The 25,049-nt window shown below is 33.6% G+C and overlaps 1 protein-coding gene across 1 annotated transcript in view; it reads right to left on the bottom strand.

The window, feature by feature from the left end:
- The window catches only part of LOC145268336 (putative lipid scramblase CLPTM1), a 115,757-nt gene that overhangs the window by 89,227 nt on the left and 1,481 nt on the right, over positions 1–25,049 (bottom strand). Inside the window, exon 2 of the mRNA XM_080123831.1 lies at positions 2,227–2,433. Coding sequence (XP_079979957.1) covers positions 2,227–2,433 — 207 coding nt within the window. The remainder of the gene's footprint in view (positions 1–2,226; positions 2,434–25,049) is intronic.

Raw genomic sequence — 25,049 nt, 5'->3', positions numbered from 1 at the left:
ACAGGGACTAGATCATTACAGAAATGGTCTAATCTCTTGACTTTGGGGGCCCAGGATAAAAATCCCTAGCTGAGTTGAAATGGTTTCATTTTAGATGAAGTTTCACATTCTAACAGGACAGGCTTATTTTTGTTTAACGTCAGTTTTACATTCTAACATGCATTCCAAGTTGACTTAGTTTTTTTTTCTATCCCTCTTAAGTCCATCCTCATAACTCCCATGTTTTTCTATGCTTCCCCTTTGCTAAATAACCCTGCTACCTCAACTATTCTACATCTACTAAACCAAGAAGTCAATGTGGCCAAATCACCAAAATCTGTTCTGCACAGATTAAATCTTCGATTGAGGTGATCAGAACTAAGCCCACCCCCCTTTTTTTTTTAAATCGTTTGTTTCCACAAGCGAAGCTGATTTTGTTTGACAAGGATCCGTGTAATATGTTTATTCTTCGGACTGCTGTTTTCATCTTGAGTGTTATTTGCGTAACATTTCGATCGATGTAACCTCCAACTTTATTCAGGTCTATCTTGTTCAACTCTGGAATCTTTCTATCAAACTTGTAAATCTGCCAAGAATTTCTTATGAAACACTTTATTTAATCCATGGAGTATCATGCTCTTGTTTAGTCAGGTTCAGTGGGTAGAAATCCTAAGCAATTCTCAATGGTATTTTTGAGTGTTGCTGAAATCTTCAATCTCACACAAGAATGTAGCTTTACAACTGAATTTTACCAAGTACTTTCTTTGCTACAGCACAGGTTAATTGCAAATTTACTTAGAACTTCTACCCAGTCATGGCTAACGGAATGAGAGCATGATACCCCCATGGATTAAATCAGGGATTCCGTCCAAAATTCAGTACAGATTTAAGGGCTTAACAGAGATTCCTGAGTGCAACCATACACATTTTAAGGTTGGAGGCTACATCGATCCAAGATGAGATACAGAATTTCAAGGAACAAAAAAAAAAAAAAAAAAAAAAAAAAAAAAATCAACTTGGAAATTCAAATGTGATATTATCAATGCCAATGCCGAGTGTTCGGAAAAAAGAAAAAAAGTACGACAAGCAAGGAAATAAAATTCAGGGGAACAAAGGTATAGGAAATAGGGTTGGTAGAAAGACAATGGATAGGAAGTTGTTCACCAAGGAACACAAAATGAAGTTGAGGTGGGATTGTTGATCAAGATGTGGTGATAATTTGGACAAAGATCAATATAGTTAGAGTTAGTTTATGATCACTTTTAGGAGTGGAAATGAGTTTTGTGACGGTTAATAAAGGTTAAAAACAGTTGAGTACCAAATATTGATCTACAAAATTGAATTCTTGTTACAGATGGATTTTATTACTATTATAAATCTTTATGAACCAAAGCGAATCACTATGCCTGGAGTTATCTGCCCTTGAATTTTGACATTTTTGTTTTTAAAGGAAAAAGGTGAATTCTTAACAGAACACTACTTAGAGCAGGAAAATATTGACAAATTAAATATTTAGTTTCATTTATGAAACTTATTATTTAGAATTTTATTTAATTAAAAAACAGAAAATACAGACAAATCTTTTTGATGTATGTACTCGGCATGGAACAAAGATGTCATATTCCCAAAACTCATATATATTGATTAAGTAGGTTTTTTTTTTAATTAAGAAAAATCAAAATTTACCATTTTCAGCAATTAAAAAGTTTTAATTATTTTGAATGTAAACAAAATCTTTGTAGTCGAATTGAGTTGTCACCCCTGAATTTAAACACATTCCAAAACATGGCAACTCTCGGCTTGCTAGTCATAAAACTTGATTTTCTTTAACAACTCTTAGCACTTCTGCCCACTCAAACATACTAACCTGACAAGTAGGAAAATTTTATCCCTTCACTGTTAAGGTCTCTAGATACTGGAAAGCCTTCTACTCTCATAGTTTCTTCCTGCAAACTGGCAGACTTTGGAACCCCCACCCCCATTTCCCTGACTGTATTAACTTGCAAAAATTTAAACGTAATGTAAACAGAAATCTCTCCGCTCAACTCCCAACAATCTCCTGTTAGACACAACCCAAGATAGTAGCCATGTTCCAAATGGCAATATTTTTTTTTTTTTTGGGGGGGGGGGGGGGAAGTAAAACAAATAAAAATATAGATTGGGGATTTAGAAAAAGCAAACAGGTTTCATTAAAGTTTATCTGGAAATTCGTTTAATAAATGCCAAATAGAAATAAATAAAACATACCATAAGAAGACCCTTAGGAAAAAGGTTTGATGAAGGCTCTTGTACCATTCCAGTTTCTGTCGTGGGTGCTGGTGCTCGTCTAAACAAACTGCTGAGGCCATAGATGAAAATCATCCTAAAAGCAAGCGTCTTAATGACACCCCAAATATTCAGGCGATTTCCTTGGGCCGGGCGCTGCTGCTCTTGTTCTGCTTCTGCATTCCGAGCCTTAAATAAGAAAAATAAAAAAAAGTGACATTAAAATAATGTTATTGAGATTAACAATAACCTTATGTAATTGTAAAGTTAAAAACAACTGCCCAATAAATGTTTAACAGCTTATGTCATACAAAATAGTAAAAAATATTAACAATGATCAAAAAGCTTATGCAGGGGATTAATGGAAAATAATTTCACATGATATTCAAGAATGGAGAATACAGAAATAACACTACACTTTAAATGAATATGGAAACAAAAATAAATTAAAGAAACAGCTCTAATATCAACTGACAAATCAACAAAATTTAATCAAAAGAGAAACCAGGTCAATGAAGGTCAAGGACATGTTACCTTTCAGCTGCTGTGGTTCTTCCTTTTAATGTTAAGATGTTGGATATTTAGACCATGTGTACAGAAAGATCGTTTAGACAAAAACCTTCACTTATAAGAACAATAATTATCAAATATACCAAAAGATCATTTGAATAAAAATTATGCGCTCGACATCTTGTTAATACCTAGGTCATATGCATCGAAAGATCGTTTTGACAAAAACTTGCACCTGAAGAACAATAATTATTGAATGTAACAGAAGGTCATTTGAATAAAATCATAAACCTGACAGGCACATGTGTAAAGAAGTAACAAACTTTATAATTGTCAGAAAAGTTGTATCTTTAAAAGATCATTTTTGACTAAAAGGTTACACAGTCAAAGTCAAAAAGGTTTAAAGTTATGCCAATCCAGTGAACGACAATGATCGAATAAAATACTTTTGTGGTTACAGTGACAAAGCTCCCAAAATGGGAGTTTCAGGCAGTCACAAATACTTATGTAATAACTGACAAGAATATTGTTGGTTGACGATTGGGAAAAGATAAAGAAGAATCGACTAGTCGAATTCCTGTGCACATATCCCTCCTAACACTAACCATCTAGAACCACCAATGAAAAATAAAGACATTGTTATACATTTTTTTTTTTGTTTTAATATCAGCACATCTTCGTTCTTTTAAACACAGCAACAAATACAAAGATAATTCCCTGAAGAGAACTAATTACTAATGGCCTTCACCACCACCTTGACCAACAACTGCGTGTATATGCAATTCTATGTAAGTGTGGAAAAAAATATATAAAAGGCATGATACATAGACTAAAAGTGAAGATGAAATAAAAACAAAGTTGTAATATGTGGAAATATTGAAAAGTTGTGTACGCTGACCATATAGGGAAGGCAAAGAGAAACCATCTATGATGGGATGAAGTAAACATTATCAACAGAACAATGGTGAAGATGAAGAGGTCTCAAATACTTATATGTACACATACATATGTTCATCCTCAACCCCGTGATATATATAGATGACAAAAAGTTTACATTCCAAACTCCAAGATGTTGTCCATCATACCCTTTATTTCTTTCAGCATATTAAAATGTTCATATCTTATCAGCACCTGTTTCACAGCGCAGAAACAACCATTATGTCAATTTTTGAAAATTCTTCACCCAGTGTCAGCAAAAGATTAACTCATCTATATATAGAAAAGGCAAAAGTGGCGCACGCATTTTTGTATGACCAGCAAAGGCTTTTTTGCGCCGAGGAATGGGAGGGTCTAGGAGGCGGGGGGTACTATATTTTAGAAGTTTTTATATACTCCCTAGATTATAATATCTATGATTTGCGAAGGGACGTCATCTCTAGATTTATTTTGATCGAATTTATCCTCTCGCGTGTTTGTTCGTGTTCTTCGTATGAATCCAAAACTGAATCGACAGCGAAGGCAGCTTCCCAGCCTTTCATGTCGGGATATCCAGAAAGCAAGTAGCTTTGATCAATGTGGAGGAAACCCCTCATATCAGACAATTGCTATTCATTTGGACACTCCCTTTTTGTGGGGAGCTGGTTTTCCCCAACGTCGTGGGGAAACAAATAAATGAAACAGTGGAAAGCTGAACTGGCTTTTAGTCAACCTTCATTTCTACACCTGTGCATTCACTTAGCAGGTCAACCTTTTGATTGACATCGCTAAATTTGAACACTTCACTTTCTATGGCTTTGTAGCGTAGCGGTAAAATGTCACATGTTAGTTAACGTTAAAAGAAAATAACATGGGCGTGATTACATAACCTAAAAGGATTCAAAGAATAGTTGCAATTGTGTTTTATTTATGTCATCTGAGTTTGATTGATAGAGATATATATATATATATATATATATATCAATCAATTATATACATATATATCAGTAAGAAGTAATAAGATAACATCTGAGAATAAGTTTAAGGTTCTCACAATTCATACTAAAATTGTAAGGATTTATAGCATAATGGATAAAAGTGTCAAGTATAATCAGTTCTAATTGACAGTGTTCTGGAGGTTGAAGGTTCAATCCTCGGTAGGGTTGATACTAAGAATACAATTACTTAAGATTACTACTTGGTCATGGCTTCTTGAATAGAGCAAGCTACCTTGTGGATTAAATAAAGAATTTCATTAGAATCCAGAGTTTAACAAGATGCAACCGAGGTTACATCATTATTGCGAGAATACTAACATCCAAGATGAGAGAACAGTAGTCGGAATTATCCTTATTATCAATCCTCATCTCAAAAATTACAGAAACATTTCACACTTCATGTGATTATATGAAGAGATAAAACATGGCAGTTAAGACAAACTTTATAATCTGCTTACCATAAATTCCTTACTAAAACAAGACAACTTACTGTCAATAATATAAACCTATGGTTTCATTTCCGTATTTGGTTTTTAATGTGCAGATAATCCAGCTCCCTAAAAAGAGGAACCCATCCGATTTTGAACACAAATTTTTAATTACCTCAGTCTAGAAAGATTTTTTTTTCATTGAAGGCAAAACAGATGAAGTGTATTATCAGAACAGATACTATACTTTGCTCCTAAAGATTATCATGGAAGTTTTTCAATGTAGAAATGAACTTACTAACAAAGTTTAAGATATGCCACAGCATCAAAAGTTATCAAATCAACAAATACCTGATAAGCATTAATTCTTTGTCTGATAGAAAAAAATCTGAAATTTACATGAGTTTATCAATGTGGGTAATCACCACCCCCTCTCCTCTCTCCATGCACCAATTTCCAAACCTAGGAAATTAGAGTGTTCACTATAACCATGAACAAAAAAAAAAAAAAATAAATAAATAAATAAAGAGGGGGGGGAAGAAAAAGAAAGATAACATGAAAAAGATAAAAAAAAAAATCACGGTAAAAGAGAAAGAGCAAAATAAGATCAAGCCAACTGAGGGAGGAGAAATAAAGGAGTAAAACTAGCGTTTTGGCTTTTTCAAGCAAGACTCAGCCTTTACTAAATTACAAAAAAAAAAAAAAAAAAAAAAAAAAAAAAAAAAAAAAAAAAAAAAATCAAACAAAGACCCCATTCATATCTCTGGAGACATCAGTCATTCTAGATTTTTTTTTTTTTTGCAATAAAATGTATGGTACTTGTACAGTTTAATCAAGACATTAAAAAATGAATATATAAAAAAAAAAAGTTATATTGTATGTATCTGTTATGGAATGAAGCTCTCCCCACATTAATTTCATTAAATAGTTTCTTTTTTTTTTTTTTTTTTTACAGTGAAAAACTATGTTATGATACCAGGCAAAAGGTTAGATTTTAGGAAGAAAAGCTAGTACTAAAGATAGGGAGGGAGTGTCGCCGCTTTAAACAGAGTTATCTCCCCAGTGTGTTCAAAAATATTTGAAGATGGCTACCTTTAACTCACTTTCATAAAAACGTTTTTCCGCTGTAGAAAAAAAAAAAAAAAAAAAAAAAAAACCTACTCGATCAAATTAAGTGAATTTTTTTTTTTTTTAGATCTTCAGTCCAAAACGGATATGTACAATATAACCTTTTTTCAATATTTTCATTTTTTTAATGTCTTGATTAAACTGTACAAGTGCCAATTGTATTAACAATTTACTTCCACATTTAAACCATTGATATCAAATGATTTACCAACAGCAGTCATTAACTTCCCCAAGACAAGGAGGGTTAGGGTTAGGATATGCCATGAAATCTTTTGTGGGTTTTGGAGGAAATTAACTGGATTAATTCTTCACTGACTAATAAGGATCTACTTGAAGTAACAAAATGTTCCATTTGCCAAATAATCTTTTGGAATGAAAAAGCAAATCTTTTACATCCTTAGAAGAGGGCCCGTGAACTTTCAGGATCAAAGAGATTTGAGACACCCTATACTGAGCAATAACCAAATGGACACATTTTATCTTAGGATCAACTTTTTTTCTTTTTTTTTTAATTATGGATTTTCAGTTTTATAACTTACTAGCTGTACATACTGATGGTCCCAGGTAAAAAAAAAACCTTGCTGGGTGGAGGGTTTAGTCACATACTATTTAAGATGCACCAAATATCCTAAATTATTATGATTTTCCAGAAAGTTGACCATATGTTGGATTTTTGGAAGCATAAAACAGTCATCTTCATCTATGAAATTCAAACAGGGAAACAAAATCTTATAGCTTAAAGGGAAATAACTTGGAGTTAAATGAAATGAAATTGTTTTGTTTTTTGGTTTTTTTCAAACACAGTTGATGTTGGATATATCAATAATTAAAAATAAATTAAATGCAAGTTAAAAATCAAGTAAATAAACTTTATATAATATTTCTAAATAGAAAATTAAACTAATTAAAACAAGTTTTCTTTAATGTAATATAAAAATGATAACTTCTTGAATGTTGATTCCTTTTGAATAAATAGTATTATGCAGAAATCATGCAGAGTTAAGTTTGTTTTCAGTATTAAATCTACCATGTTTACGTTTTTTTCTTTTAATTTTCTTCCTTTGAAGATTGTAACACTGGGTATGGGGCAGCTAAACCAGCTGCCAACATTGTCCTGCTTTTTATTGAAACCAACCAAGAGCTCTTTTTAGTATCCTCGTTGTTCTCTGAAGTGCAATTGTCTGGATCTCTTTTGCACTTGGTTCACCAGGAATATTAGTTAGGTAAGACTTCAGGTTCTTCTTCATAAGCCCTGTGACACACATAATAACTGGTAAGGTTGTATATCTCCTAAAGATTCCAGTTTCTTTTCATAAACGTTGATATGCATTTTAAGACCAAAAATTGTGTCATTTTAGGTATTATTTGTGTAGAAGTCGACTGTAGATTTTAGACAAGTTAAATGGTCCATCTCCCCGCTCTTTCTTGGATAGATAATTCCCTTTTTATTGATATTTTGCAAAACATAAATTGTTTCTCGACATCTATGAGTAATAATCCGTGCATTTACGCAAGTGTGGTCTATTCGATTTTCATATATAGAACCAACCCATTGCACACTTACATGCAACGAACGCAAATGTTGCAAATCAAACATTTTGAGCAATAACATGCTGTAAATTCCAGGCGCAGTTACTGTTTTTGGATAATTTATATCACGTACCATAATGTAAACGCATACATTATACAAGCCATAATATACCGTAATAATGTGAACACACACGTTAAGTGCCATTAAATAATTTTATTAAATAGTTGTCATTAAATTGTTAGAATTTGTTGAACTTAGGTGAGAACAACATATCGTAAAAACTACATTTTCTAACCTATTAAAAAACACGTCATATCACCGAATACATCATATCGAATATAAGCCTACAGCCACGTCTAGAGAGCAAACATTGCGAGAGCTATTCCAATTATTAGCAAGTCTCCCACTGAAAAACCACTCATATGCTTACATGTTGGCAAACACATTGCAGTGGGGTTCAGAAGGAGTGCAATTAATTACTAGGATTACCGGTATATACAGAGTGCACAAACAAAATGGCATTCTCTATATTATGATCAAGCGCAGAGTCGCTCTTTAACAACATTTCCAAAAACATTACTTGTGTATAAGTCACCCCCCCCTAAAATAACCTTAAAATCGTCTCAGAAATTCTACTTATTCCCAAGTATATACAGTATTTGTGAAATGGCGTACCTTTGGTATATATTAACCAAAGTATGAACAAACAGGAATAGAACTTTATTATAATAGATTAAGCAGAAAAATTGAATATACTGTAACAGATAAAGTAGGAGTTAAAATTCAGCTCTAAGTGACACTATAGAAAGACCAAACATTCTCTATAATGAATAAAAAAGCTTCTCTCATATTCACAGCAATAATTAAAGCTACATTTTTCCAACTCAACATTTTCCAAGTACATTCACTTGAATCAACTTTTACATGAAAAATCACTTGGGATGATGTCAGTTGCAAGAAAGAAATTTCTTTTATTATTTATTCATTTTTTTTTTTTTTTTTTAAATATTGCCATCAAGTAAAAAATTTATTAAAAAAAAAAAAAAATTTCATTTTTTTTTTTTTTTCCCCACTCCAAACAAGGCATATATTGCTGCTTAGGTGAGGGCTGAGTTAGACACAAGGTTATTTTTTAATGTGGGGAAAATCCAGCTCCCAAAAAGGGGTAGTCTGGATAGGAACAAAAATTAAAATTGCCTCAGTCATGAAGGATTTCACCTTCACTGACAGAATCTAGAAAAGGTGAAGTGCAGAACAGAAATTACTCTGATATCTTGGCCTGAAGGTTAACAAAAAAGGTTAGGTTGGTACAGTTTGGGAAGCAGGAAGGGAATTCCAAAGTCTAGCAGTTAGAGGGAAGAAATCATTAGAATAGAAGACTTTCCAACATTTAAGAACCTCCACCTTGAAAATGCTAAAGTAAACCCTGACCAGCAGCATGAATTTAGATTCCTAATCGTAATCACCAAACATATATGGCACGTTGAATATATTAGAGGAATCTATCGTGATAAGTTCTAGATATCCAAGATCTTTGACAAAATTTGGCATGAAGTTCTTATCAGGAAAAATGAATTTATAGATTATTAATAGAATAAAATGAGCCTGGATGAAATTTATGTCAGTGCTACATGACAGGCCACAGAGTGCAACAAAGCCCGAGCTGTTCTAGTGGGGATCGACTTAGAGAGCAGTATGATGTTGGAGGACTCGAAACTGCTCAATGACTTAAGCCAATAACATAACTAACGACATCCATTAGGGAAAAAAAAAAAACAAGAAAACAAAACAAACAAAAAAAAAAAACTTGCATATATTCGGAGCTGGACTTAAACTTAATTATTGTTGATCCCCCCCCCCCAATTTTCTCTCGTATTTTTTAAAATCGTTCTTCCAAATAATAGCCATTTCTGTAAGGTCTGACAAGGCTACTGGATCGTAAATATGGTCTGACAACCGAAACATATGTAACTGAACAGATAAAACGGTAATAAAAAATAAAACGTACATTATATATATATATATATATATATATATATATAATGTACGTTGACACCCTGCACTGAAGAATCCCGAAAGGATGAAACACTAGTGTCTGTAAGTATTTAATTATTATAGTAAAAAAAAAAAAAATAATTATGACAGCCCCTTTAAGAAATACGTTTCTTATCGTTGAGCACTTTCTGTTGAATTAAAAAGTCGGTCAATTTAGCTCTTATGCGTAGATCATCGTATAACGATTTGATCACTGTCTGTCTGACGTAATGAACATTTAAATTAAAATGTTTAAAATTCAACGCTATTTCACACGATTAATGGTAGCCGAATGGATACGGCCTCCGCTAATCGAGCCAGAGATGTCTCGTGTCGCGGGGTTCGAATCGTTCGACTGGTAGTAATCGTGACACCCTGCACTGAAGAATCCCGAAAGGATGAAACACTAGTGTCTGTAGGTATTTAATTATTATAGTAAAAAAAAAAATAATTATATATATATATATATATATATATATGTCCCAGTCTTGGTCCAATTGACAGAGTGTTTGCTTACGAACTTAACTTTTACAAGTTCGCATTCATCACACGGCATTTTTCTTTTGATAATGTTTTTTCTCTCCTATCTTCAAATTCGACTTTCTTATGTACGCCCGCTACGCAGCATTTTCCCGCCCTTTTTAATAACACAATAAGTAGACGTTTCTTTTTTTCTCCTTTTTAAATTCTCAATGTTTTTTACAGCGATCAAATGTTCGTGATTTTTTCCGTATTTTTTTGTTTTACGTCAAGTTTTTTTTTTTTCTCTTCTACCTTTTACAATTCTCAACTTTACAGACTGTAAACAGAAATATTTCTAGACTGAGGCAACACTTAAATTTCTTTGACCGGCTGAACTATGTTCAGTTTCTGTTCTGTCGCCTCTTGGATCTTCCGACCACTCTGCTGTATCAATTAAGATAAAAATGAAATGTAATAAGTCCTCAGACGTACCTCTCCATCGTACAGTATATCGATACACTAAGGCTGACTGGGATAGCTTCCGTATATTTATATCTGATCTACCTCTGCATTCCATGTTTAAAAAGGATGTGTCCTCTATAGTATTAGACCTGACGGAATGGTTAATTGTAGGTATTGACCGTTTCATACCCTCGAAAAAGTTTCAGCAAAAACCTAACAGCCAGCCATGGTTCTCTCCAGAATGTGCTGCTGCCATTGTGCACAGAAATCACTGTTTCCAACGTAATAGATGTATGGAAACTAAAGCCGCTTTCAGGACTGCCAGTAACCATTGTAAGAAAGTAATAAAGAACGCAAGAGAGTTGTATGCTCAATCTGTTAAGTCCAAAGTAGCTAAGCAGCGGCTTGGTTCCCACCAGTTTTGGCAAATAGCAAACAGAATCCTGAACAGAAGCGTGTGCTCCATTCCAACTATTATCAAGGGACCTGAGGTAATCTCGTCAGCATCAGACAAAGCCAAACTCTTTGTCAAGAACTTTGCAGCTAATTCTACCCTTTGCAATCAAGGCCGCCAACCTCCAATATTTCCTCCTGTATCAGAAAACACGCTATGTGATATACGTATATCTGTACGTGATGTTGCCAAGCTAATCAAAAACCTTGGTTCCAGTAAAGCAACTGGCCCTGACGGTATTCCAATTATAGTACTCAAAAAACTTCAACCTGAACTAGCGCCCATACTTACAAAACTGTTTAAATGTTGTCTTAAGGAGAATAGTTTCCCATCTCCCTGGAAAATTTCATCAGTATGCCCTGTATTTAAGAATTCAGGTGATCGCTCATCCCCCTCTCAGTACAGGCCAATAAGTCTCCTCTGCGTCATGAGTAAGTTGTTGGAATCTGTATTAAATACAGAAGTAATCAACCATCTCAACAAAAATAGCCTTCTTAGTGACACACAATATGGTTTCCGTTCTGCTAGATCTACAGCAGATGTGCTTACAGTTATATCTCATAGGATTAGCAAATCTCTCGACGGAGGCAACCTTTCTAGGGCAATTGCTCTTGACATATCTAAGGCCTTTGATAGGGTATGGCATAAAGGTTTACTTCATAAGATCTCTAGCTATGGTATAGCTGGAAATGTCTTCTCAATTATTAAATCATTTCTTTCTGATAGGTTCATAATAGTAGTTGAGGGGCAAAAATCAGAAGCTCACAGTATTAATGCCGGTGTCCCTCAGGGGTCCATCCTGGGCCCAACTCTTTTCCTGATCTACATTAATGATCTTCCAAATCACATCCTTACATCATTTGTAGACATTTATGCTGACGACACTACCATTTATGGTAGCACATCTAAGACAGTAAACGACCAAGTTCTCTCCAATTCTCTCTCCTCTGATCTTGAGCACGTAGTACAATGGGGTAAGGAGTGGCTGGTTACTTTTAATGCATCTAAAACCAAGCTTCTCTCTTTACATCATCAACATTCTGATCCACATCTGGCATCAATTGAAATGAATGGCTCTAGTCTTCAGGAGGCCTCAAGTTTTGACAAGCTGTTGGGCTTGACCATTACTCCTGATCTTAAATGGAACACGTACATCAAATCTGTTGCCAAGGCCGCTGAAAAAATGGTGGGGTCGTTCTATCGATCCGGTAGATATCTCACTGCTGATGCTATTCTCTATCTATATAAGAGCTAGGTACGTCCAAGGATGGAATACTGTTGCCACATCTGGGCAGGAGCTGCTAGAAAGGACTTGTCCTGCCTTGATAGAGTTCAAAATAGACTTTGTAGCCTCGTAGGAGATGTCCTTTTCTCTTCCTTGCAACCTCTATCTCACAGAAGAGATGTTGCGAGTTTGTCTCTGATGTATTGTTATTTTCATGGAAAGTGTTCGACTGAGCTTCAATCTATGGTCCCCTCTCGCCAAACTTTCACAAGAAACACTCGTTTAGCTGTAAACACTATCAATAATTCCCCCCACTCTTTATCTGTGCCTAAGCCTAAACGTAGATTCCATGAACAAAGCTTCTTTCTTAGAACTGCACGCCTGTGGAATTGTCTTCCGTTTTCCTGCTTTCCGGCTGACTACAATATGGTTGTGTTCAAGTCTAACGTAAATAAGTTCTTGATGAGCCGTTCCATATAAGTTATCAAATTTACCAAATTTTCATTACTAATGATAACTATATTGTCCAATTTCTACTGTACACTCTTTAACCCTTATCCTTGAGTGGCCTCTTGGCCTTGATAATGTGGTGATGCCTATGTAAGAAAAAAAAAAAAAAAAAAAAAAATCACAGAAATGTGGTCAGCTATATTTTTGTGCTTTTATCATCTGTCTGCTTATCTCCATTTTTTTTTTTTTTTTTTTTTGCTTACAAATTTTGCTTTCAATTCTGGCTGATTTTTTTAGTTTTTTTTTTAACAGATTATTGATATAATACAAAATGTCCATAAATTAAAATATATTTAACTGTATTTCACGATTGGGCAACGTCCTCTTCCCCAGCCAGTCTATAATATAAAGGACAGTCGTCTGTGTGGTTGTCTGTTCAGCTAAAAGTCAAAAACTACAAAACAATCAGCCACAAAGTTGGTATATTCATGATCAGTAATAACCTGGATAATTAATATCTAAAATATAAAAATGATTCTTTGGGTATTAACTGGGACAGATTTGGTCATAAGGGTCGTTTTGTCAGCTGTTTTCCAATGTTATTTAGTATATGAAGATGAGAGAGGCGATTGATTTATATAATTTTCAATAGCTTAAAACAAGGGAGAGGAACAGGCTGGATGGAAAAGAGGGATGCAAAAAATGGCAAAGAGGAAAAGAGAGAAAGATTAAGATAAGTAGAGATAGAAACCTTAATATAAAGATGTTACACATGTTTTAATCTCTCCTATTTTGTTTTATAACCCTGAGCAGAACCAGGTAACATTGCTATTCTATAAATATAAAAGCGAAAATGTGCGTATGCATGTTTGCTTTTTGTTTATGTCCGTAAAATTTTTTTTTTTTTTTTCGGTGGCTTCTCGAGGCCGTCGCTCATTTTTAAAACTTTTTATATCACGTCGAAATCATAAAATCTACAAGTTACGAACGGGGGTCGTGTGTGTATTTAATTTGCCCGACTTTCAAAAGCTAAATATTCAACATTTTTTGATCGGCGCATGTAGATTTGCCTTTTTCGTATAATAAAAGCAAAACTAATACGAAGGTTGTTGCATCGTTCCCAGCATCCAAAAGCAATCAGCTTTGATCAATGCGTGTTTTTCCTTATATCAGACAATTGCTATTCAATTTGGACAATCCTCTTTCAATGGAGAGCTGGTTTCACCCCCCTCCCATCATCTTGGGGCAGCTCAAACTGCCCAGCAGTAAATGAAAAAAAAAAATGGTCCCGCAGTGAAACAAAGTAAACAAACGCCAAAAAACTGCCCCGTCATTGTAACGCTCCCGCGATGACCTTACTAAGCGGCCACCTGTCAATCAAACCTTGACTTGACTCACTTTAATTGCTCTTACATTAACATTGTCGCCATAGCGCAGGTGTTCAGGCTCAGTCTATAGGCCTCAAGGCTCCTGGTTCGAGCTCACATGCCACCAACCCCCATCTTTTTTTTTTTTTTCTTTAAATCGCTAAGTTTCCTTTTTGTTCTGATTTACGCCCCCCCCCTCCCCATAAAAAACACACACACCTACAAATACCCCCCCCCCCCAGTATTAAATAGAAATTAGATCTTCCTTCTTTTAAAGAAGAACCCAAGTTATGTAACGTCACGGGAACGCAAACAAGCAAATATAAATTAAAATCCGACTCCTTTTCTTTCCTTTATAACATACTAGCGAGGGGTACCCGGTGTTGCCCGGGTGTTTTTCGGGGTATGTGAAAAAAAAAAACGGAAATGTGAAAAAAAAAAAACAGGTGCCCGTGAAAAAAAAACGAAGCCTTCACGACGCGCAGTTGGAAAATAGTAAAGTGTTAAAAAAAAACAGGTGCGCGGTTTTGATTGACGTGACGGCGATAGGTATTCAGCAGTTACGATTTTGTGCGGGACAGTTTTGAATGAGGTGAATAAATCGGTTTGTTTGTTTTTAAAAACCCGCTCCCTGTTTATTAGGAGGAGCGAAATGAAAGCTACAGTCTGGTATGACGAAGTCGACATTGAACAAACATTACTTAGCTCTCTTGAGACAACTGGTTTTCGGCCTGTTATTAGAGTCGAGTTTCGCTTTTTTTTATACTGAAAACCGAATGTAACGCGTGCCGATGCGGGAAATGTCGAATAATTAATGTTTGAAAGTCAATAAAATTAAATAGACAGGCGAGCTCCGTGGATAACTCTGAGATATTACAATTTATAGATGATATAAAAAGTTTTAAGTTGTAAACCGAGCAAGCGCTTCTCTGAAAGAAGCCTTTTGTGGACATCGAGGAAAAGCGTACATACATACACACACACATACATTTTTGCTTTTATATATATAGAAGTCGTTTATTAGTGTTTTCCTTTCTTCCCGTCTTGACACCAAAAGTCTTGCTTCTGCTCCACTACACATCGGCTGTAGACAGCCATCTATCTATATAAAAGGCCGCGTGTGTTTTTGTATGTCCAGCAAAGGCTTTTTTTCGACAGGGTTCTCAGGAGGGGGGGGGTACTATATTTTAGAACTTTTTATATACTCCTAGATTATAATATCTATAATTTGTGAACGGACATTCTATCTATATTTGTTTACATTGACTTTTAAAAAATTTCTTCTATTCTTTCCTTTCGCATGTTTGGTCTTTCTCATATAAATAAAGCAAACCTAATCGGAGCGAAGGTAGAGTGCATGGCATTTTGTGCCAGGATGTTTTGAAAGCAATTAGCTTTGACCAATGTTGGGGAAACCCTCCATATAAGAATTTTTATTCATTTTGACACTGCCAGACCTCCCCCTTTTTTCGGAGGAACGACTTCGTAGAGAAGAAAATAAATATGAGATAAAGCGAAAGCTTGACTGGCCCCAGGCCAGGTTTAAAAGCCACTTTCATTTCTTCACTGACTCCTATGATTCTCAACTTAATTATCATTGAGTTGACAACTTTTTGATTGACATAACTAAATTTGAACGCATTTCACTTCCTGTTGCAACATAACGTAGCGGTAAGATATCGGGTTTTCTTTCACTTTCTTTTCCACCTTCGCGTCACGGGTTCGAGCCTGCCTGCCTGCTAACACTTTTTTTTTTTTCTCAACACACACCTCCAAACACCCCGGACAACGCCGGGCATCCCCGTCAGTTTCTTATGCATCCATCTTTTTCGACCGCACTTTCTTCTTGCTGACATTTTACACGTCCATTTCTTTCGGTGCTGACTTTGTTTCTCCCTGACCGTGTCGTATTTTTTTTTTTTTTTTTTTTTTTTTAAATCCTTTTTGCACCCATGTTCAAATGCTGCACCTGCTGCTAATACAATTGTTTGGTGTGTAAAAAAAAAAAATGTGGTAATAGGCAGACAGACTTGAACCTGTAACGCGAAGGAGGGGGAAAAAAAAATTGTTTAAAAAACGTGATGTCTTAGCCGATGTCTCCATCGCCCGATCGGAAGTTCCGAACGTTGAAATTAAGTGTAGTCAAGGCAACCGAAAATGGAGATGTAAAAAACCAACCCCTCCTTGTAGAAAACTGCCCAGTTGAGGGTGAAGGAATTAATGATTTTGGCCAATTTTTCGATATTTGTTGTCCGAAGGATCAAGCTTGAAAACTTTAAAACATTATGTACGTACATGTGAAAATTAGTACAAATTCCATATATATGAAAAACGATCAAGTAGATGTGTTAGATCTATTTTTCACAAAAAAAATCATCCATAATAATGTTCCGGCATTTTGTATTTTGAAATGACAGATTGCTTGTTTACTTGATCGATTGCCGTTACTTGTCTTGGATGTTTTTAAAGAACTTTTCCACATTAAAATATACACACTAACTCAATAAATTTTATTTTTACTTTTATTTCTCTATTGCATCACTTTTCATAATGTTGGAATTTATATTTATTTCAACATGACACTCAAGTACCTAATGTTTTCACCTGAAAGAAGTTGGTTTCAAAATCTACTATTCTGTACAAGCACCTAAACTTGTATAAGCTATACTCCTATAAATTGGAGGTTTTTTGTGTATTGATATGAATATTAAATTTTTTTTTTTCTATTTATTTAGAAAGAAAATACAACTTTCTTATATATGTGTAGTGGAATTGCATTCATTAGCAAAAGATCTAGCTAATTTGCATATTCTTTTAAACATTCATTTTAATTAATTCCCTATTAGTTTTTTCGGTTTTCTTATGGGATGATCATCTTTAGTTAACTATTACGTGTAATTATATTCATGCAGATATTCTACACGATATATATTTGCGTAAAATGGTTACAGTACACACAAACCTCTTTCTATACATATTTATGTATGCATTCCTTTAAAAAAATTTGCCTACCAAACTTCTGTCAGTTTTTGGTCTACAGACATGAAACTTAATATATAGGTTATTCGAACCCATGCGAAACTTCATATTTGGGTTTTAGCCAGGGAAAATGTGAAAAAGTGTGAAAATTAAAAAATGGAATTTGTCAGGTGAAGGTCAAACGACGGCATTACAAATATGCATGTGTCACGTAATAGCTATTGGTTCATGTTTTAACTTTTAGCCTTACAAACATGTCTTCATAGCTCAGGCATTAACATCAAAGGAAAAAGTAACTTGTAAGCTAAACACTTTGCTTTCGATTCTCAGTGGTGTCACAGGAGTAATTTAAAAAAATTTTTTTTAAATCATTACTATATACTAGTCCAATATAATAAATATGAAATTTGCATTAAATCAAAATATCATATTTAAGCATATTTTATGACAGGGCAATGCTGAGCGGCTTGCTTGTTTTATAATTATTTTCACAAATAAAATCCCTGTTTGATCAAAAATATATGGCACAATCACGTTGACACAATCACTTGCCAGATCACGGAAGTTAAGCAATGTTGAGCCTGACCAGTACAAGATGGGTGTCCATTTGAGAAGGCGAGATGCTGTACGTACCGTGAAGTAAAAATACCAGGTTGGGAAACTGGCGCATCTATCCTCTCAAGGGTAGATGGGCCTCTCTTAAGCTGTGGTAGGCAACCCATCTAGTGATGGCGTCATAAAAAATACTCTTGATAGCCATGGCGAAGCATCAAGTATTTCTAGCCATCAGAAAAAACACAAAAGATTCCGCAGAATTTGTTCACGTTTCACCTGCGCTTACTAGCATCGGATGAAACAATTGATTGAAAAAAATAAAATTTATTATTTTTTCGCTTTAGGAACCCGAATTTAATTTTGTGGGGTTGTTCATCTGTTGTAATTAGTTACTGGATATTGGTAGCCATAGGGACTGATCTATATGAACTTCAAGAATAAAGAATTAAACACATTTATAAATCATGCCTTAGAATATGGTAAACAGACATGTCTAATCTGCCAGTTCCAGTACAGAAAGATTAAAATAAATAAACATGAATGTGTTAAGACAATGGGCAATAAAAGTAATGTTTTAAACTTACATAGAAATCTGATCCCCTTCCACTAGATTTGCAAAAATCTGAAAATCGACCAAAGTCCTAGTAATCTGATTTTTTTTTTTAATGAGTGTAGACTTAGCATGGGTTCCACTTTGGGACTGTTGTAAATAAATATCAATAAATATTTACAATGATTGTGGTTCCACAGATACACGCAACTTTGCTAAATATACATACATTTTTTTTTTTTTTTTTTTCTTTTTAAAAATGTTACTATTGATGAAAAATTTATTGAAATCAAAAATAAAACGAGTGTAGAAGTCAGGATCAGAGGCATGTGAAGATTTTTCAAAATGGCAATATAAAATTTTGGAGAGTGTCCATCCCCCAAAAATGTGTTTTTCACCCTTTTTTCCGATGATTATTATAGACTAGCGTTAGCCCAGGTGTTTGGAAATGTAAAAAAAAAAAAAAAAAAAAAAAAAAAAGTGTTAGTAGTCAGACAGGCTTGAACCTGTGATGCATAGGTGGAAAAGAAAGCGAAAGAAAACGTGATATCTTACCGCCAGGCTACAAGGCCAAAGAAAGTGAAAAGCGTTATAATTTAGCAATGTCAATCAAAAAGTTGACTTTCTAAGTGAAGGAGTTCCCGCTGATGCAGAAATGAAGGTTGGCTGAATAAAGTGAAGGCCAGTTCAGTTTCCGCCGTTTTATTTGTTTCCCCACGATGTAAGAGAAACCAAGTTCCTCGAAAAAAGAGGGGTCTCTCAAATGAATAGCAATTGTCTGATATGAAGGGTTTTCCCAACATTGATCAAAGCTAATTGCTTTCAAGACATCCGGGCACGAAATGGGCGCTGACGGCTTTACCTCGATTAGCTTCACTTTATTTATACAAAAAAAGACCAACAAACACGCGAAAAGACGGAATAGCGAGAATTTTATAAAATTTGATCAAAATAAATGTAGACACAACGTCCGTTCGCAAATCGTAGATATTATGATCTAGGGAATATATAAAAAGTTGTAAAAAAATAGACCCCTCACCCGAAAAAAAATCTTTCTTGGACATACAAAAATGCGTGTGCCACTTTTGCCTTTTATACACACACATATATATATATATATATATATATATATATATATATACATGCACATTACAGACTTAAGTACCATATTAACAGGAAAAAAATTTTTTTCTGCTTAAATAAATTTGACTTGTAAGAAGGGGGTTCACTTTCTCATGATAAAGTTGTACTTCATTGCTACCTGACTTACTGGTTGTCCATTTCTTTACTGACATGTCACGTGATTGGATCATTATAACAAGAAAGTGAACTAACCCTCTTCTTAAAAGGCATTCATCTTTTTTTTTTTTTTTAATTTTTTCTGCTAATATGATATTTATTATATTTTTCTGCTAATATGATAATCGTCGGGAAAAAAAAATTAAAAAAAAAGGGTAAAAAACATGCATTTTTAGGGGTATTTTCTGTTTTATCATGACATACTGAATGTTTTGCAGTCATTACATATGAAATCTGTAGAAAACGAGTTAATATGCTGGTATTATCGGCTTACCACATGACACCATATTTGTTAGGTCGGCCTATTTGGTAATAAGCATATGAACTAATTTAAAATGTTTTTTTTTTCTATTGATACGTATAATACTAATTTACTTTTAAACTCCAAAGTATTCAGCATATCATAATCTTTAAAATTTACAATTTTTAGATTAAAAAAAAAAAAAAAAAAAAAAAATCGCCTCTAATTTTGTCATTTTAAACCTTTACTTTTGAATTATCGGTGCTTTTGTAGATTACTGAAGTTTTTAACTAACGCATTTCAGGTGAAAACATTAAATACTTACGTGTCATGTTGAAATTATAATTTAAAAAAAAAAAAAAAAAGATCCAGTAGAATGTGTTAGATGTATTTAACAAAATCAACAATTACATTCTGTAAATTTAACTTAAAATGAGCACCCACTTTTTGGCCACCTGAGAGGGAAAGCATTTTTTTAGTGTTTATGGCTAAAAGGTTTTTTCGATTTGTTTTCATCTTTCAATAAAGACACAAGGAAATTAAAAAAAGAAAAATCGGTATTATTTTACTTTGTCTCCATTCGTATAGAAAAAAATAGTTTATACACGCGCATATGGTCAACGCGCATGCGTCGACCATATGTGTGCGCTTGCGTGTATAAAATGGCCACCTGTGATAACATAGAATTACATGGTTTAATATTTGGAAAACTACTTGTTTTTCGTATAATTTTAATTTTTCGCCAATACAAGGAAGTTTGGTACGCGAATGCACATTTAACAGCCTTTGTTTATGCTCACGCGTAGCATAAGCGAAGGCTAGGCTGTTAAATGGAAAATAGTCCCAGAGTTCAGAGGTTAATACCATGCAAAAGAAATACAAAACCTTTTTAGCCAATAAGCACACAAAAAATGCCCCCCCCATCTCGGGTGGCCAGAAAGTGGGTACTCATTTTAAGTTAAATTTATATCGGAAAGTGATCACCCACTTTCGAAAAAGTAATTTCTTCATATCATGAAAAATATTTTTTTGCGACGGAAACGGTTTACAGATTCGTTTTTAGCACACGGATATCTACAAAAAACAAAAAGCCAAACTATTTTGTTATATACGAATGTGAGACGGGCCTTAAAGTAAACTAATACCAAAATGTTGTTTAAAAGTAATTTTTTTTTTGTTTCGTGATAAGTGTTAAAACTAAAGTAATTTTTAAAAATAAATATTATGGTTTCGTTTTTCCTGTCTTAACTCCATGACTCCGTTCTATAATCAACTATATCCACTTTACGCAGCTTGATTTTGATCTTGGATATTACTTTTTTTTTTTTTTGTTGCTTAAAATGGCATTTAAAATATCGATCTGTTACCTCTCTCTTAACAAGCACTGAATGTCTTGTATCCAGCAGGACACCCCATCCACAGAACAAAACAAAAAAGACAATGGGAAGTATGGGGCTTATTTTCACTATTAGTGTTATAATGAAAACCGATCCTTCCTTAATTGCTAAATCGTTAGTAATGGCTAAAAATAGACTAACAAAACCTTCATGTTCTAAACGAACCACGTGAGTTACTTTGCATAATCGTTTCAGTGAAACATTAACGAAAGAAATTAATAGATTGCAGGGTGATTTTCAAGATTAAACGTTTTTATTCTTGACATTGAGCATTTATTTCTTACCTTTATTCATATTAAATTTAGCAAGACACGTGAGGGGAAAGGAACTATTCCAAGTTCACTCGTATAAACTATTTAGTGAAAATGTGTATGGGAGTGGAATTGACTAGTTCGAACTTTGTCCCTTTAAAAAAAAAAAAAAAAAAAAAGTCGACGGTTGTTAACACGAAAAAATATTAAGATAAAAATAACTGTTGCCAAACGCATCAATAATGTTTACGTTTACTGGTTGTAAGATCTTTTGGTGCTTGTAGAGTTTATCAAGACATTAAAAATGGAAATATTGAAAAAAAAGTTATATTGTACGCATTCGTTATGGAATAAAGTTTTCATACAAAAAAATTCCCTTAATTTGATCAAGTAGTTTTTTTGTTTTGTCTTGTTTTTTCAGAGGAAATTAATTTTAATGAGCGGTATCGTCACCATTTGACCATTTCCGGGAACGAATCAAAAAATGATTAAGGACAAAATGAAAAAGGATTTAAAAAAGGACATAGAAACTCTGTAAACTAAGTGAATATATATATATATTTCCTGCCCATGTTTCAAAATAATCTCGTCAAATTTTAAACATTAAACGGTGATTGGAGTTATCTCCCCTGCTCCCCCTCCCCCGCGAAAAACAAGATGGCCGCGAAACGATCGATTTCATTAAAGTTTGATCGCCCTCTGAAAAATAAATAAATAAATAAATAAAGTGCTTTTATTTTGTGTGAAAACTTTAGTCCATAACGATTATATAACTTTTTTTCCACAATATTTTCATTTTTTTTTAATGCCTTGATTAAACTGTATAAGTACCAAAACATCGTACAACCGTAAAAATTTAAATGGGATATTCGCTTTCAGCATAGCCGAAAACCTATAAAAGTCAATTTAACGGCGAATGTAGAGTTGCAGTTAAAGTAAAAAAAAAAAAAAGATACCAAATTGTTTTCAACGAGTTTTAGCGATTTTAGTAGCAAATTGTATTCATTACAAGGATTTTGATTTCGATAGTTCGAATTAAGTTGTACTCTCCTTACTTATAAAAGAATGACGGGCCAAAATATTGCATTTTTAATTAAGTCGAATTCTAAATAAGAATTAGAGACATTGTAAAAGTCGAATACAAGTTAATTTAAAGTTTGAAATGAAGTCTAATATCCAGTATTACGATTAATTTTTTGCTTCTAAAATAAATTAAAACCAATTTTCACAAACGCATTTATAGTTAAGATTTCAGAATGAAAACAAAAAATCGATTTTATTTGTATTTTATTTACTTGGCTTGGGTGCAAGCTGCAAGTCCAGCCGCACTAATGAGTTGTGATACAAAGAAACAGGACTGTATGACTCATACAGTGTATGAGTGACTACAAATTATATATATCAAAAGCAAGATCAGTTACTTTTCTACCTAACTGGATATTTTTTAGTGTTTTTATTTAACATGCTTATTCAGCTCGAAAACCATACAGTGTTTACCGTACCGATGTATTGGAAAATTTAAAATGGCGCCGGACTCTGAACACGGTAAGTTTAGGAAAATGAGTTACAAATAAAATTTTTAAAAACTGAACAAAATACTGTTAAAAACCCACCGAATATATGTCAGCCTGTGTCACTGTAACATTAGCAACATATATTGAGCGAGTTTCTAACAGTATTTTGTATATTTTTTATTTTTAACTCATTTTCCCGTGTTCACTATAGTCCGGCTCCGGCGCTATTTTAAATTTTCCAATATATTACATCGGTAAACACTGTTTTTCGAGCTCAATAAACATGTTACATTAAATAAAAACACTAAAAACTTATCCAATTAGGTAGAAAAGTAATTTATCTTGCCTTTGATAACATTTATTTGTTATGTATTTGTTTTTTGACAACTTTATCGAATCTTTGTGTAGTAATACAAACCCCAAACTATTTTATTTACTTTCTTCAGTTTACGGACAGTGGAGTGGAGTGCTGGTTGAAATAATCAGACTACTTGTATACTAACTTGCAGAAGTTTGAATGTGATGCGTCATGCGAACATACATCTTACTGCTCAACTCCCCACAGCTTCTCATCAGATTGTGACAGTCGTAAAATAAATACCATAAATTCTATTTACGATCGTTTTGCGGTTAGACAGAATCTCAAATAGTAACTCCTTACATTCCAAGAGGCAATATAATATGCCTTGCTTGGGGTTAAAAAAAAAAAAAAGGTTGGAATCGGATATTTTGAAAGTCTATACGTAGGATCATATAATTAACGACTCTGCAGTCCTCCAGTCCTAGTTGGAAGACAAAAACACCTTGTACATATACTTGATGATGGACCATTCCTTTAATTCTGCAGGCATAAACATACGTAGATTGTTTTGCTTCTACTTCGTTATTGTCGCGAAATTCGAAAAATTAAATATTGAATCTCAAATACTGAATTGTCATGTTGCAGTAATGAACATATCCAAAAATTACGAAAACCGATATGATAGAAAATTAATTATTAATGAAAACAGTTTTCAGTGAAGATTAAGTTTGGATAAATTGTGGGTGGGTGGGGGGGTAAGGTCTAGAAAATATTTACCATCTTTTCGTTCTCCGTCATTTTTTTTATTTTTTTTATTTTGCAAAAGTCAATTTTTGCTAATTGCCTTCGAAAACTATTTTTATAAATTTTCTACCTTATCAGTTTTCGTAATTTTGGGATATGTTCATTATTGTGATATGACAATTCAGCATCAGCACCATTTGGTTTCACTTGAGATTTAATATTTCAATTTTCGAATTTCGCTACAATAAAGAGCCCATTTTTTAAATGCAAATTTAATATCTACTAATTATAAAAATAAAATAACGTAAATACATCTTTTCCACGTGCGCATAGCACGACTGCATGTGCACCAACAATAAAAATGCAACAAATTAGAAAAAAAAAAAAAAAAAAAAACAACGTAAAGAAATTATAAAGTATTTTGTTTTGTTTTTCTTCCATTTTATGAGTGATTTTCATTTTTTTGTGGCCACCTTTCGACAGTTGTAATTCGGTATCAGATTTATTTTTTACAGAGCCAATACTGGCTCACATGAGGGCTAATCTATACAGGCATCAAATGAGCTTTAGGTAAGCACTCCATAAAAGGGATGGCTGTTTTCTCGAAGACAATTGGAAACTGAACTAACCTACCAAAAAATGGCCCCGCCCCCAATCCAACTAACAAATTTTTCTTTTTACTATACAAAAATAAAACTATTAAATTAGCACACGTTTTTATTTATTTATTTATTTATTTATTTATGCTATTCACAATTAAAAAAAAATATAATCACTATTACGGGGGGATGATACGCAATGCAATGCATATTTCATTAAGATTGTGTCACTTAATGATCTAAAATACATTTAAATGATAAAACAATTTTTTCTCTCTCTCTTAGTAAGCAGGGCAATAATTGATAACAAAATTTATCTCTTTATGACTTAACTAATTAAAAATAAATGTGCTATGTCATTCACTTCTCTGTGGACGACATCACGGTTGCGGAAGCAGTTGTTTCTCAGAA

The sequence above is a fragment of the Euprymna scolopes genome, chromosome 43 (genome assembly GCF_053919585.1).
Source record: "Euprymna scolopes isolate OS-2025 chromosome 43, ASM5391958v1, whole genome shotgun sequence".
NCBI lineage: Eukaryota > Metazoa > Mollusca > Cephalopoda > Sepiida > Sepiolidae > Euprymna > Euprymna scolopes.
This window is presented reverse-complemented; position numbering and strand designations above follow the sequence as displayed.